A 17,292-nucleotide genomic window follows, 5' to 3' on the forward strand; every position below is an offset into this window, starting at 1 on the left:
GTGAACAGGCCGGGTGATTTAGTGTGTCTATGCTTTTCTTTTGATATTGAAATCAAATGCCGCCAAAACCACAGCCATCACAACAGTAAAGCCAAATCTGATAAGTGCCAAAGGTAGAATATGATATTTAGAATCCAAACATTTGAGAATGGAATGGGTCTTGAAGCGAACCCATCTACTCAGGTCAGGAGCGCTGCTGCTGTGCTCTCTAATCTGTTGCCAACATATACTGTACATTCAAACCCTGGTGGCTGGACCATGACAGCACTTTGTGGACCTCAAGAAGAACCAGGCTCGTTCACGGGCAAGAACACGGCCACAGCCTGTGCACAAAAATGTCCCATAAAAGACCCCTGGCAACATAAAACAGATTTCTGCTCCGTAACATAAAACTATAGTCGCTACATCACACCTGAACTATCTGTAGAAACCTCAAGCCCAGACAAACCATATAAAAGGTCATAAAGGATTTTGCTTTTGTATTATTTTCTCTCACATACTGTACATCCAGGTACTCTCTATCTAACTCACATATCGGGCAGGCATGGAAAATTCTAACAGATGTGTACAATGCCAGCCAGATAAAGAGGAGAGCGGAGAGCGCAAAGTTAAGCATAGAACGAGACAAAGGATTGGCAAGTAGTTGATACTGGTAAAGTAAAACCATAATGTGCAAATGCGATGCCTGATGGGATACCAGAACAAAATGAGTCCCCATTACGGGAGAGACAGTTTCCTTAAAAGACCTCGACTGTAACTGCCTGCCTCTGACTTCACTGTTAAAAAGAGCATTACCTGTTGGTTTTGGAAAAGCAGCTGCAATGCTATTAGCCTGCATAAACTGCCTCTCTCTCTCTCTCTCTCTCTCTCTCTCTCTCTCTCTGCCTCTCTCTCTCTCTGTGTCACTCTCTCTTGTCTGTCTCTCTTTCTCCCTCAGTGTGTCTGTGTGTGCGTGCGTGCGTGCGTGTCTCTCTCTCTCTCTCTCTCTCTCTCTCTCTCTCTCTCTCTCTCTCTCTCTCTCTCTCTCTCTCTCTCTCTCTCTCTCTCTCTCTCTCTCTCTCTCTCTCTCTCTCTCTCTCTCTCTCTCTCTCTCTCTCTCTCTCTCTCTCTCTCTCATAATCTCTCTCTCTCACATTTTAACCATTTATTTTTGTCCACACAAAGGAGATCATACAAGGACATAAATATTAAAGGTGCAGTAAAGTTACATTCACAAAATAATGGCATATGTCTTCATGTTACAATAAGCATGTCACTCAGTACTCTATGGGTATAAGTAGCAGCTTCTCCGCCATACGTGGCGGCCGCCAATTATAGCTGAGACAGCACAATACTTTGCCAGCCTCTTTGCCTCCTTTTTGGGCATCCCAAGGTGTTGGAACCCTCTAACAACCAGTCTGTGGGTATGTCCTAGGCTGCCAAATATAAAAACAAATAGTCTGCACCTACAGTATAGCCCAGCTCTGAGATGGTATGTAGAAGTGGTTGGTATTTAATGACCTTTAATGACACACACACACACACACACACACACACACACACACACACACACACACACACACACACACACACACACACACACACACACACACACACACACACACACACACACACACACACACACACACACACACACACACACACACACACACACACCTATACTTCTGTACCATGAAGGTGCCAAGCGCTGTCACCTTCACCTTCATGGCAGTGATTTTCTGGCATATAATATTAATTAGGCCTGAACGTCCAGAGCGTTGAAACTGCTGTACCCCACTGGGCGTGACAACAGTTACTGTTGGCCCCCACCTCTGCTATCGATGCCATTCAAAGCAACACCGCTCATTCATAACAAGAGCCAGCCAAGAATAAGACCGGGAGCTTATATCTGGGGTATGTTCCAACAGGGATTCTATTGTAAATTCAAGTTTTTGTATACAAGCCTTTTCTCTCTCTGTTTTTTTTTTAAACACTGAACAAAAGATGCATTTATTCGTCGAACTTCGTTCTTTGCCCAGGCCAGGAATATAGACAATTCAACATCCCAGAGCAGATGTCTTTGATTGGGGAAAAAATATAGTATACATGCCAAGGATTGGATTCACACAGAGTAGAAAATTTGCTTTCCTACGGCCCAATGCCGCAAATGTGCTTATTCTATTCACTTATAATAAGTGATTGTAGGAATTCATTCTGTGTTGGTTAAGTATATATAGCATAGACTCTGCCTGGACTCCAGCTATATCCATGCGGTTCTCCTATCTACAGGATGCAGTACTGTATGTCATGCAACAGGAATGCAGTGAACAGCTCTTTATAGATAGCATCATACATGCACTACCAACATTCGAATACACATCAATCTCTGCTGCTATGCAGCTTCCATAGCTTCTGTAAATGCTGGCAAATTACAAGCAATTACGAGTTTGCTGCTGTGAGAAGATGTTTTTTCCCATTAGACATCAGTAGCAGAGTAAAGAATGCTGTGAAATCCAGCTGTGACAACTTTCTGTTCTAATAACCATAACCTGAATGAGACCTCTCACAGGCTCTCTGACATCTCCTCTACGCTCAGCTATCAAACAAAGGAGAGATTATTCTGATTAAACCGACCACTAATAAAGATTACTTAACCAGAAACAACAAAAAGTTGGACCTTATATGTTTAAGCACTTAAACCCTATACTTAGTTGACCGTATTCCCAAGGGATCTATACTAGGCCCCTTCCTGTTTTTTCCTCTAAAATAATATCTAAAAAAATAGCTGATCTACAACCTCATCGCGATGTGTTGTGAGCTTGTAGATCGGCTATTTTTGCCAAACGTTCAAGTGGTTAAAAATAAAACATCCAAAGTGAAAATGCAAGGTACTGTAGATGTTAGGGTTTCAGTGAGCACTGATATTGCTACAGCAGACTGCGAACACTCTTTTCTTCTACAGATAAAGCAATTCCTAATCAGAGCCAGAGACTGTATGCACCATAGCCAGATCACTGAATCAATTCAAAACGTATTTTTGTCAAAGGGGTGCTAGCTAAGGAATGGTCACATAAACAAACGTTATGGGGAAAAGAACCGCAATTGTATACAGTTACAGCACAAATAAAATAACAAAGCATCAATGTAGAAAAGCAATGGAACATAGAGTTTGGCAATGTAAAGCAAACCCAGCACCTAATAATCTCATGCCCTTCAAATACATTTGGAATTCTCCAAGGGAGACGAGCCATCTCTGTTTCAATTTGTTCAACAAAGAGTTCCAGGCAGGAGGAGCAGAGTACACAAGGGCCCATTTTTACGCTCCCAGAATTCAATTAGAAAACAGAGGGTTTCACTGTGTGGGTTAGCAGAGGACTCACCTTGGCAGGTTTTGCCATCGTCCTTCAGTTTCTGTCCAGGGGGACACTTGCAGTAGAAGCTCCCGATGGTGTTGCAGCAGAGGGCCTCACATCCTCCGTTGGTCTCCTCACACTCATTCACATCTGACGGGGAGAGCCAAGAGGGAAAATGTTAAAAGTGCAACCAAAATGAGAGAAGAGAGAGAGCCATTGTAGGAAAACAAAGAGTTAAATGGAAAGTGAGAGTTTCATAACAGGACAGGACAAGAAACATCTGCGACATTAAACTCATCAGTCACATGTGTTCTTTAAAAAGGCCACGCCAACATGGTTCACTGAACAAGCAGTGTCTCAGTTGAAGGAAAGAAATTGGAATACAACTTTATTTTTGAACCACTTAGGAAAGAATGTCTCTGTTTCATTTCATGTCATTTTGGTAAGTTTCAAATGTCTTGCTCCGAATGAGCTTGAATTAAATTCTTACACATTTGGAATGGTCCTTCAATGCTTGGACAACTGTGATTCATGACTTATTGACATTAGGATATTATGGGACGTCCGTGTACACACACTGTTTCCATCCTCAAGTCTGTTTCACTCAGTGTCCAACAACACATTGTCGAGGAAAACTATTTTCAAATTGAACATCAAAACATATCACGGAAATGAATCTGATCTGTGACAAGAAAATTATCAGAAATGTTATATTCTGCCATAGTATCAAATCCACAAAAGGGAAAGACAGTAATGGCTCCTCTCTCACCCTTAAACTTCTTCCAAAGCAAATCAGAGTTCAGCGCATGTCAATAGAGCCACGTCCTTACACGCACTTCTGGTTTTCCATTTATATTTTTTATCATCCTGCCTAAATTGTCATCAACTGAACCACATGAATTCTCTCACGCTGATTCACCATCTCCACACTGGCCACAACGACACAGATTTGACGACCTGACGTAGAATTTGAAGTACTGGCTGATGAGGAAACATTGAAATTCACAATGAAAGGATTAGTACAGTACGTTATGGCTTGGCCAGATTCACACTGCAATGTCAGGACATAGGCCTGCACTGCAAGCACTGTAGTAGAAAGTTTGTTCACGTGGGGGTTGGGGGGGTAGAGGTTGTCGGAGGAGATTATATTCAAAGTGAAGTTTTGACTTGCTGACACACCGTATCGCAGGTCTGTTTCATTTGCCATGCCCACAGAAGGAATTTTGGACTGAGAACAGGGGACAGCAGAGAGAAGGCGAGGGGTATTTGCTTGGCTCTAATCATCACGTAAACCCTTCCCATGTCCATAAAAGCAGAGGATTGTAGAAGATGCAGAATATTGCCAAGAAAAGTACAGCACCATTATTTCCCCACCAGTGCCTTTCACTGCATTCAGGCAATGCTAGGACTCAACCAGCCAATTAAGGCATTTCCCTCTCAGTTTGCAACATCTGGAAATGTTAACACCAACACACTATGCTCTTTATATTAAGCATTACCATAACAATGCATCACTCTGTGCCATAAAAACTATATATACTCTTCAAATCATGCATAATGAGGTTTCACGCTGAGCATTTACAGTAGAAGAAATCCTCTAACCCTACAATAAAAGAGCTTCTGATCAATTTTTTAAATCGATTCTTATGGAAAAGGGACCATACTGGCTTCTCTTTACTGGCTGCCTGTCAAATACAGTACATATTGAGTTCAAGTTTTATTGTTAGTTTTATTATTTTTTTTAACACTTCATGGGGCTGGCATCAAAATATATGTCTGACCTCCTTTGCCCCTATTCCACTTCCAGGCCTCTCAGAACCTCTGACCAATGACTTCTGTCTGTTCCTCAGTCCTGGTTAACCACTAAGGGTGACTGTGTCTACTCTATTGCTGCCCTAGGCTTTGGAATAGTATAACACTTTTTATTAAGTCTTCCCTCTACATTTTTTTATCCCCGCCGAGCTGGAGCGAAAAATATTGTGTGTGTGTGTGTGTGTGTGTGTGTGTGTGTGTGTGTGTGTGTGTGTGTGTGTGTGTGTGTGTGTGTGTGTGTGTGTGTGTGTGTGTGTGTGTGTGTGTGTGTGTGTGTGTGTGTGTGTGTGTGTGTGTGTGTGTGTGTTTGTCTGTCCACAGCTAATCTAACAAAGTAGTAAACAGATCAGCATCATATTTCTTGTGCAAACTGCCAGTAAGCCAAGGAACTAAATTCCTGCTTGTTTTTCACATCGGTCACTGACAACTATGTTATTTTTGTGAATTTATAACCTCAGACCCACTTTCCTTCCAGGCTATGGGATACGTGTCCGTGACACTATGGAGTGGGATTAGCCAATCGGGCGCAAGCTGTCAATCCGGTGTATGGGATCAACACCACACTACAATTCCCTCCTGTCGGCTGCAGTCGTTCAACTCTATTACATTGTGCAGTAGTTGATCATCTGTGCATGTAAAAAACTGCTTTCAGCAAACCTCTTTGTTACAACATTTTGTCGTTATTGATGAAGTTTCTAAAGATCTCCGATAGAGACGAGCCTACTGCCCTCTGCCTTGTATTGCCTCTCTTCCACACACAGTGTCTGCTGCTGATGTACAGTACACACACAGATAAAGAGCAAGGGACAGCCAGAGCGAGGGAGAGAGAGAGCGAGGGAGAGAGAGAGTGATGGAGAGCCAGAGCGAATGAGAGAGAGAGCGATCGCAAGGGAGAGAGAGAGAGCAAGGGGGAGAGAAAGAGAGAGAGAGAGAGAGATCGATCGCATTAGAGCGAGGGAGAGAGAGAGAGCAATGGAAAGCCCGAGCAAGGCAGAGAGAGAGAGGAGGGAAAGAGACAGACCCACAGAGTCTACTGCAAGACCGTGTTTGATTAACACCAACGTATACAGTACATTTATAAGCACGCACAAACTTAAGTTGTGGCTTGTTTTGAATTATGTTCAATTCGTGTTGCATCCAGGTTTCCAAGTTTCCCCACTTGATCATCTGACATAATGTATTCAAGTGGCATTTTCCTGGTGGAAAATAGATTTTTTTTTTAATGCATCTTTTTTTTTCATTGATGTTTTCAAAATGCGCTTTAAAAATAAACTTCACTTGGCTTATGTAGAAAGGGTTTCTTATAATATACAGGGTGGGATTTTGGTATTGATTGTTGGCCTACAGTATTTCTTTTAGTGGATTTTCCGGTGACTGACTACCGGGACATTTTCTAAAAAGCTTACTTCATTTGAGCAGTGGTGTAAAGTATATTTCCTCAAGTACTGTACTTAAGTAAAATGTTAAGGTATTTTTACTTTACTGGAGTACTTCCAATTTCCAATACTTTTACTTCTACTCCATTACATCTCAAAGGCAAATATTGTACTTTTACTCTACTTGTACTACAATTATTTGAAAACTTTAGTTACTAGTTACTTTGTAGATTTTGATTATCATTACAAAACATACATTAATCACTCAGGCTGCTATATACCTAGGCTATTTGAAAATAGCCGATCTACAAGCTCACAACATTTTCAAAGCATTTCCATACATTTAGAAACTTGTGAAATGGGACATTCTGCAAAATGAGTACTTTTACTTTCAGTACTTAAGTATATTTTAATGCAAATACTTAACTTTTACTCAAGTACATTTTGAATACCGGACTTTTACTTGTAACAGAGTATTTCTACAATGCAGTATTGATTCTTTTACTTAAGTACAAAATGTGAGTACATTTTCCACCACTGCATTTGAGTGTCCGAGCTGATGACAGATCTGAATAGAAACAAATTCAGGGAATGTGACAACAAACAGACTCTGGAGGCACGTGGAGAATGACATCAATTACACTTGGTGACCTAGAGGTAATGTGACTGCAGCTCCTCAGGGAACATGTGTACTTTTCATGTCGATAGCACTTAGGTGCGTGTGTGTGTGTGTGTGTGTGTGTGTGTGTGTGGGTGTGTGTGTTGTGTAAGTGTTAAGTGTTAAGGGTGGGGGGCGGGGGATGTTGCCCTCGGGCCACACACCTGTGTGGCAGGCAGCCTGCACAGACGGCTGCCCAGGGTCAGTGTCACGCTCGACGCTCATGAGTCATTCTGCCCAATAAGCAAACAGGAATGCTGAACTGCTTTGGGTCAGGGGAGGACACCAGTCTCTGCACTGGATACACAAACAACCAGCTCCATTAGAGATAAAGTATCAACCTATAATGAAAGGCCACGTCTGGCCAACGTAAGCCATAATACACTGACTGATCGAGAGCAAATTGATTTCATAACAAGAAAAGTTTTCCAAAAGAGATGAAATTGACCTGCACATAAGTTGTGAACCCCCTGACCCCTGAAATCATGCGTGGGTCGCCCGTTGGTTGGGAGCACGGGCTGTACCCACACTTGACTCCAGGAGGCAGTGGTGAGATTCTCCAGTTTTTCAGGTCTCTGTCCAACAGCCATCCATCAATCCTTCAACAGGGTTAACCTCCAGCAGTGTGATCGTACACATCTAACGAAGTACAACAGCTGCGAGAGAGCTGAGCCTCCTTTCCAAAATAACAAATGAGTCTTTCAAAAAAAAAAGGAAAAAATCAAGACCAACCGCATCTGGAGGTGAGCCAGACCAAAACATCGATTTGATCTGCAATTATGCAGCCAATGTAGATCGTCTATTGTTGAAGATTTTTGAATTGAAATTGAAATTAAAATTGGCTTAAGGGAGGACAGGGCGGCGGGCGAGCCGGAGCCGGCAGACCTCTGACGTCATTCTGACTCAGCCATAAACAAACCACGGCCAGATGTGAGGGCTGTGGTTTGTAAGCCCGGACCTCTAGTAAGTTAGATGTTCTCAAATTTAGAAACTTTAGTTTTTGACTACAATATTGGTCAAATACATGGCTGACGGTCTAAGATTATGATCGGTATCGGGCCCAAACATCTAGCACGGGTCAGGCTCCAGATCTCTGAGCCCCTGGGGATACGTGTGAGCATTTCCGATGAGATTACATGCCTGAGACAAAGCCTCGCCGCCTGTCTGTGGGGATCCTCTCCGTGGAGATCAGAGGTCAGGGTCAGAGGCTGTGGGTCAGGGTTTAATCCATGTAGGGCAGTGGTTCCCGACATTTTCTGGATCAGGGCCCACTTGAAAATCTTGTAAGTGTTTGTGGCCCACCCATCTGTCCACTTAACAGATGAGTGGGCTGCGTGCATTTTCAGAGCCCCCGGCACACGGGTTAGGAATCACTGATATAAGAGGAAAATGCAGGAGAAACATTTCACAATGAGATGGATAGCCATATAATTAAGCGTAAGTGATATTTTTTGGTTATAGCAAAGTTTTTTGTTAAAAGGTTAAAGCACTATATTCTGATAATAATCATTGCTATAGAGTGTCTGTTCAGTAACAGGAGTCTCCCAGTCTATCCAGCTCTTTATTAAACAGAAAATACATTTTCAGGTAGGTGACAAAATGTCAGCCAATCAGGAGAGAGTACCCATTTATCAGCTTCATTTTTATAGTGTTCCAATTACAATTGTGTCTGCTCATTTCTTAGTGTCATCACTTCCCATTTCACTTGTTTAATGCATTTTCTGTTTAACACATCGGGTGCCGAACACGGTCTGAACCGTGTTTTCACAGAGTAGCGCTTTGGTGCCGAACCGTGTTTGGTGTCTTTTTGTTTTTTTCGTTTTTTTTCCACACGGGAGGGGCTGGAGCAGCTCTGGGATCACCCGTGGTGATTCTGAGAAGGATAGGCCAGATGGATCACCGTGTCAAAAAACACGGCTCCCATCCGCTTCCGTTCTATCTCCTTCTCTAAAACCCCTATGACTCCGAAACTTTTTACGCTGGGGAAAACGACTCATTTTGTATGCACGACCGCCATTGTTACTCGCGTGAGAGATGTTGTCGTTCCAGGCGTTAGCCAGGACCATCGGGCAAAATGGAGGCATGCTTTTTTTCACATGGAATGCACGTCGTGGAGTCTACAGCTTAAACAGCGCTGCGCAGCTCAACGGTGAGATTTCTGGCACCGAACGTAATCTGTTATTATAAAATGCTGGCACCCAATGTGTTAATAAAGAGCTGGAGAGACATGGAGACTCCTGCTACTTAGCCTCGATCTCCAGGCTTTTATTGTTTAGTTTTGCTAAAAAATAAAAGCCTGGACCAGCGCGTCGCTGTACCCGGTATAGGAAGTGTTTCATTTCCCCAACCAACCAGAGTGCAGTGGGCGTCGCTCGTAATGTTGTGTTGACGGGGCGGAGGCTGACGGACAGATCGGTGAACCAATGGGATCACACGCATTCTCTCGCCGGAGATGTTAAACCCGCCCCTCTAGGCACGAAAACAGGAGGGCTAGTGCAGCCTACCTACCTGCTACTGAACAAACACTCTATAGCAATGAGTACTATCAGAATATAGAGCTATTTAACACTTATTTTAACCAAAGAAAATAACTTACCCTACCTTTAATATACATCATATATACTGTATACAGTATATGCTCAGCAATAAGTGAGTTCTCACGTGAATACAAGTGCATACATATGTGTACTCGCTTTCTTGCATACACAAGTAGCCAAGCATATTCACACAAACCCACAGGCTCACACACGTTCACACTGTGAGCACACATGCACACACGCACACACACACACACACGCATGCATTGCACACACACACACGCACGCAGTCGCGCACGCACGCACGCACGCACGCACGCACGCACGCACGCACGCACGCACGCACGCACACACGCACGCACGCACACACGCACACACGCACACACACACACACACACAAAGACACACAAAGACACACTTTCTTGCAGGCAAACACACACACAGGTCTTTTTTGTGTGTGTTCAGCTGGTTCTGATCAGAGATATCCCAACACAGCAGGTATGTAGGGCTCCTCCATACCTTTCTAACGCGCTGCCGACCGAACCGCAGTCAACCTGCCCTCTGTCTGTGTCCTCATGGCCCATTGACTCTTACAACCAGCTGGTGTCTGCTGCCTGGCAGCCACCCAGACGCACAAACACAGCAGCTCTCAATCACCAATCCCCTCCGAACGAAGGGTCAGTGTCTTCGCTGTGTGACGGTGCGTTGCTCTGTGACATACCGCCATCCAACATCTACATCAGTGCGGGGAAGGCGCCAAAAATTTATAAACGCTGTTATGTCTTCCCGTAAACGAACCACAAAATAAAACAAATCTCTGATACGGACGAAAATTGTGCATTTCCCTGCGGTGGAAGAACGGTGCATTCTGGAGCAATCTGGAGAAGAATGGAAAAACAAACGCGCGTTGCTCAAAAACCTGTGATTTCGTTTCTTTTTTTCTGCTGCAGCGGGTCAGCTGCACCAGGGTTTACATTCCAGAACAGTATTGTGTGACTTCCTGCGATAAGGACGACCACCACTGCTCCCAGGAGGACGAGGCTAATGTCCAGCAGGACTACAGGGGGCTAACACTAATACAACGACAGGGCCAAGCAAAACCACCAGGCCTGTGATACCATCTCCTGGGTCATGGGCCGGAACATTGCAGCATTCATCAAGGGAGTGGGGTGTGTGTGTGTGTGTGTGTGTGTGTGTGTGTGTGTGTGTGTGTGTGTGTGTGTGTGTGTGTGTGTGTAGAGGGGGGCTTTACGTAGCCTGGCCAGTTTCCTTCTAGGGCCCTGATCTAAAAACCTGCTGGGGTAATAATCCGCTTTCCCTTCAGTCTTTGCAGCTGCTTTCATTTACCAGGTGCGACAGAGAGGCTATCGGCCGACGGCCGTCACCCTACAGGATTCATAAGACTTTCATGTATGATCGGCTCTGGAGCGAGGAGGATTTCATATTGTTGAGGTCCCTCTGCTCTGCAGTCTACCTGATATGTGTTGGACCAGTGGATACAGCGGTGGAAGATGTTTTATGAGCGCATGTTGTGTGAGGATGACAAACTAATCCCCTTGTGGACGCTCCCAGAACCTGTGAACTGGAATTGACAATCACTTCACACCGTTTCCCAGGAAACCTCTCCTCACCTTTGACCTTCAGCATAAATGACCCTTAAAATGTTTATTGTAGAGGTTTGTTGTAGTTGTTTTTTTCACACGTTGAACCAAGCCAATGGGGGATTTTTAAGTGGCCAAATCTGGTATTGCAAGTTTGGGTCAGTAGGGGCCCACCACATGAACGAAAAAGGGTTTCGACCAATGGGCTCGACTCATTAGCCTGGGATCAAGCCTGCTTCGCTACGTTCGGCGGACTTTATTTTCTCTCTTCGCTTCTCAGTCTGGAAAGCCTCCTATCTCCAAGGGAGGCGGGACATGCCAAAAGCTTCGAATCGAACCTGGGGCTTCTGATTGGTCTGTGGTGCGGGGCGGGACCAAAAAAACTGTGTGATCGTTGTGATTCGTCATTCGTTTGAACAACATCCAATCAGCAACGACGTTGCCCAACGTAACATATGTAGTTCCAGTGTAGTTCTGCAAAACCTTCCAATGGGAGGCTTTCCAGACTGAGAAGCGAAGAGAGAAAAAAAAGTCCGCCGAACGTAGCGAAGCAGGCTGGATACCAGGCTATCGACTCATAGGCTTGCACACAGAGGTAGTCCATGATAGTCACACTACTGCTAATATGACATGGTGGGCCCCATGATGTTATCAAACCAGAGGGCCCAAACCCAGAAGGAGGGGAGTATGCGCTGGGTGAGCAACTTAATTGAAATGAACGGGTGGGGATTTTCGGTCAGTCCTCCAGAGTATGCGTTTGAACACACTGGAAAATCCAGAGTGTTAGTTTAAATCTGAAAGTGTAAAGATGGACCCAGGGACGGAGGTACCACTTGAGCACTATACTCAAAAACATTCAAAAGTCGCTGATCTACAGGCTCACAACGTGTTCTGAGCGTTTAGATCGGCCATTTATTTTAATGTTTGCCCAAAATAGGGACACCAGGGTGCAAGTGTTTAAAGTAGATGTGCACATAAAGCTATCGTATTAGCCAACGAGCTCCTCTTTCACTTTCAAGCGAATGTCTCACAGCCAGCCGAACAAATACATTCAAAACGTTTTATCCAAACCCCACAAATACCTTTGCAGTCATCACTTGTCTGTGTTGGGTTGAGTTATTCCAGAGCTTTTATTCTCTAACGTCTGTGTATAATGCGTCTCTGCCAGACTGCTGTCTCTGTGCTATGTAAATATTTAGAGCCAAATCAGACATGGCAGGAGGTCGAAAGGATAGACGAGATCAAGAAGCCGTCTCACCTTCAATTAAAACAGACACTTTTGCACAAAAAGCCCTTTGCAGGTGTGATATATCGTTCTCCATCACTAGCCAGTCACAAAAAATATTATACAAATCAAAAAGCCAAGGACCTGTCATAATCTTAAGTGGATGCAAAATTAATGGATACCTACACATTTTTAGATGTTCCAATCTGAATCTTACATCATTTATGATGTCTGAAGATAGAATGTTCAAGTGAGCTCACACTAGATTGAAAGCACGATTGCTGCACGAATAAGGCAACAATCAGCAAAGACAGCAGCAATTTGCTCCAGGGTCGAAATCCTATCTGAAAAATAAACAAAGAGAGGAAAAACATAATCACAGAATACACCTACAGTAGCCTGCCATCTGTTTGTAATCATCACAAGTTCAACACTGCCCCCTGCTGTTAATGCTTTGCTAGACCAAGCAAGGTCGCGGACTGCAAGTTGCTGAGCTTGTTGGCAAGATGCAATCCTGCTCTACATCTTCATCACATCACTGACTGTCACTGCATCATATAGAATCAAAACACACCTCACGTACTAGCCCATGCACCTAGTGAGGTAAATGTCCCTCACGTGGGTATACCCCACCACCCCACTGTTTCTCAATGGTGGGTCTGGGGACCGTCAGCGGTCCAAATGGACCCTTGCCGGTCTGTAACTCTGAGAGTGCACAAATGGAACCAAATGGACCCTTACAGGTCCATTTGGTTCCATTTGTACACTCTCAGAATTAAATTAACACTGATGTAGATTGGGGTCCCAGAGATATATAAAAAATAACTGTATCAAATGGGGGTCAGTGGGCTAATGCATGCCAAACTGGGGGTCCTTGAAATTAAAAAGGTTGAGAATCATTGCACTAGCCTACACTGGCACGCTCAAACGTATGATCACACTGGGCATCCAGACACTTCCACGCTAATGCTGTCAGAGTGGCAGTTAGGGCTTTGAATTTCTTCCTAACGCTCTGTAATTGTGGCCACGCTTTGGCAGCTGAGTTGTTGTTAAGTGCCATTCGGATGTGGCGCACCGACTGTCTCTGATCCTTAGGCTTTCCTAAATCCAGAGCCGTTCAAAAATGTCCCCTTTATGATAGACGACTAACCACACACAGACTAATGCTGCGATATGTCGTTAAAGACCCAAATCTGTACTGAAATCTGTACTTACGTACGTTCCAGAACCACAAAGATTTCCGTGAAGTCATTTACGATGTCTCACTCTTGCGGCAGTTTTAAGAGGTTGAATTTGATGACAACCTCAATATCAGAGTAATGCACATCTTGGTACAGACAGAGAATGAAAAGCTTTTTTTTTTTTTTTTACTTCACTTACCCCACTTAAAGATTTTCCAAAACACACACAGACACACGCAAAAAAAGGTCCTCAGTATCCTTTCAGTATGATGGATTGATGAAAGTTGTCTTAAGTCTTGTCATTGGTACTATGTCTCTCATGTGAAAGTGCAGACGGACACAATCCACCCAAATTCTCTGCATATCTGTCTTTTCAAACAGCTGTCTTTTGTTTTTATACAATTATTCTTCCTGAGACGTGTGTTGACAAGAAACCACAGACAAATAAGTCAGGCTCATCCAGAGAGGGACTTGGTCGTGCTGAGAGAAGCGCTGAGGCATTAACTGACCCGAATAAGAAACATGAAAAAACATCAATCAATCAAGCTACTGGTAGTCTTTGTTTAAGGACCACAAGCCTTAATAAAAGAATGTAATATTATTTGTGTGTATTTGACCACAAAGGGATTTATGTCACATCAAAGACACCCAAATCCAGTGTGTGTTTAGTGAACACCCTGGTTCACTGAATCTTAACTCCTGTAATCACTATTTTGATGACCTGTTTCACTCCACCATGAAGCTAGTGTGTGTGTGTGTGTGTGTGTGTGTGTGTGTGTGTGTGTGTGTGTGTGTGTGTGTGTGTGTGTGTGTGTGTGTGTGTGTGTGTGTGTGTGTGTGTGTGTGTGTGTGTGTGTGTGTGTGTGTGTGTGTGTGTGTGTGTGTGTGTGTGTGTGTGTGTGTGTTATGAGTTACTCACCCCTTTCATAAGACCCAAGCTGTCCAGTGGTGGAGATTAACTAAGTCTGTTAGTGCTTAAGTAACATTTTTAGGTACTTCTACTTTACTTGAGTATTTTTTGACTATTTTTCAATACTTCTACTAACTACATCTCAGAGGCAAATATTATACTTTTTTTACTCCACTACAATTATTTGAAAACTATATTTAGAAGTTCCTCTGTAGATTTTAGATTATTACAATATATAGATTAACCTAAGCCCTATTTAATACTTCATCTAATCAGAAAATAGCCGATCTACAAGTTCACAACGCGTCATGATGCAACAAGTTGTGAGCTTGTAAGTCTTTGAAAGATTTGGACAATTTAGAAAAATAGTGAAATGGGACATTCGGCATAATGAGTACTTTTACTTTTGGTACTTTAAGTATATTAATCTGGTTGTTTGTAACTGTGAATTTGGCCAGTCTCTCAGGGGGGGGGGTTTATTATTGTTATTGCTGTAGTTTTCAGTTACTATTGAATTTGAAAACTGAATAAAAACATTTGAATAATAATAAGTATATTAATCTAATACTTTTGTACTTTTACAACAAATAAATGTTTAATACAAATAAATGTTTAATACAGACATTTTACTTGTAACAAGGTATTTCTACATTGTGGTATTGCTACTTTTACTCAAGTAAAAAAATCTGAGTACTTCTTCCACCACTGGGTGTGTGGTTTTGTGTGTTATGAGCTACTCGCCCTTGTGTTAAGACCTGCCTCACTCTCTGAGCTTTAAATTTACTCTTAGCTACAGCTGAGTGCTACTAGCATAACCCCATGCTCGCCAAAGGCTCAGGGCAGCTCAAACCACTCAACTGAGAAAGTCACGTCTGAGGCGGCCCATGTCATCCAGAGGGGAGACATCCTGAACTGAAGACCCCCAAACCATTTTTTTACAGATAGATCAACACTTTACTTATTATTTTACTGTGTACAGTGGCAGAGACAATGCTGTGATTATCCCTTGGCATTGATATGCCTGAGTAGAAGACGATCGTTATCAATAGTGGCACAACAAATGCAGTCTAATAGATGTTTTAGCCATTTAAGCCCTATACGGTATACTTTGTAGTACGACAAATAGCAAAAATAGCCAATCTACAAGTCTTGATGCAACGTGTTATGAACTTGTAGATGGGCTATTTGATTTTTTGTTCAAAGTTCAATTTTTCTTTATTTTGAAGTCTCAACTGAACATGCCCAAAAGGGACGCCAGGTTGAAAGTGCTTAGCTGGACTTACAACTAATTTTAACTATCAGCACTAATTCACAGGCCATAACTCAGACAAAAAAATATAGGGCAACTGCAAAAGCAGCTATGCATAACACTCCCACCTGAATAACATTTTATGATCTACAACACAGACGAAAGGCAAATACCGTTTTGTACCCTTGGGACGTGTACTCTGACCCTTTGCGTGTGCTCTGTCTGTGCGCTACCTGTTAGGACCTGTCTGTTCCAACCCCTGACCCAGGAGCAGTTCTGCTGGGTGACTGGGACAACACGCGAGAGGCCGGCAGGAATTCAAAAATGACTTGTTGTGGTTTCCAACGTGTCTCTCTCTCCCTTTGCATGTGTACCATGTACAGCTGTGGTATGTGTACTAGCGCCCTAGCGGATGGAAATTTGCCCCAGAGCTCATGGCCCTTGGGGAGGAATGGAGGCAAATACACGGCCATCAAGTACAAGTAGTACATAAGTACATTTTATGCCCTATATATATAGTTTGTCGTATGACAAATAGCTGAAATAGCCAATCGACAAGCTCACACTGTGCGATGCGTTGTGAGCTGGTAGATTTTCTATTTAAAAAAAATAACTTTCCAAATTGTCACCATGACATGCCGAAAATAGGAATGCCAGGGTTAATGAAAAATAAATAAAAGGTAAATGTTTAAAATAGAAAGTGCTCTGAATTTCTGTATCACTTACTCTCAATGTTAAATTAACACTACGAGCTATAGTTCTTTTCAAATGTCTAAGCATGGAAGGTGGAAGTGGTTAACTACTCCATGTGGATAGTGACAATGGCGGTAATGAGAATCAAACTACATTTTAAGTACCAACAAACATTGGAGAGGTGAGTGACCCTGTCCCGTTACATTTCCATCAGATTAGCATCCGCTTTTTCACACCCCACATCACCTCCAGAAAACACAGGCTGTGTGTTCAGAGTTGATGCTGCAGCAGCCAGATAAACATCCCCCAGGCCCAAGTGGATCCAGTGTAAAGATAACACACAACAGACGACATATGTTGCAGGTGAAGGGAAAGCTGGGATTAGCGGTGAAAAGCTTGTGGTCTATGGCAGTGGTTCTCGAACATTTACATTTCAAGGATCCCCAGTTTGGTAAGCATTAGGCTGCCACGGACCCCCATAACTGTAAGTGTACAAATGGAACAGAATGGACCTGTAATGGTCCATTTGTTTCTGTTTGTACTCTCTGAGTTACAGACCTGGTAAGGTTCCTAACTATCACTAGTTTAGCTAGACCCCTGGGGGTCCCCAGACCCCACTTTGAGAAAGTGATTTGCAAACGTCTTGAGCCCAAGGCACACCAAAGGGCAAGTCAAAATCTTAAGGCACACCTGTATTCATATCCATGCAAAAATATTG

The 17,292-nt window shown here is 43.2% G+C and overlaps 1 protein-coding gene across 2 annotated transcripts in view; it reads right to left on the bottom strand.

The window, feature by feature from the left end:
* The window catches only part of megf6b (multiple EGF-like-domains 6b), an 84,270-nt gene that overhangs the window by 32,926 nt on the left and 34,052 nt on the right, over nt 1-17,292 (bottom strand). For both annotated transcript variants that reach the window (XM_080421338.1, XM_080421337.1), the window contains exon 5: nt 3,360-3,482. In XM_080421338.1, the coding sequence (XP_080277464.1) occupies nt 3,360-3,482 (123 nt within the window). The remainder of the gene's footprint in view (nt 1-3,359; nt 3,483-17,292) is intronic.

This window comes from Gymnoscopelus braueri (assembly GCF_963280865.1).
Source record: "Gymnoscopelus braueri genome assembly, chromosome: 3".
In the NCBI taxonomy this organism is placed as follows: Eukaryota; Metazoa; Chordata; class Actinopteri; order Myctophiformes; family Myctophidae; genus Gymnoscopelus; species Gymnoscopelus braueri.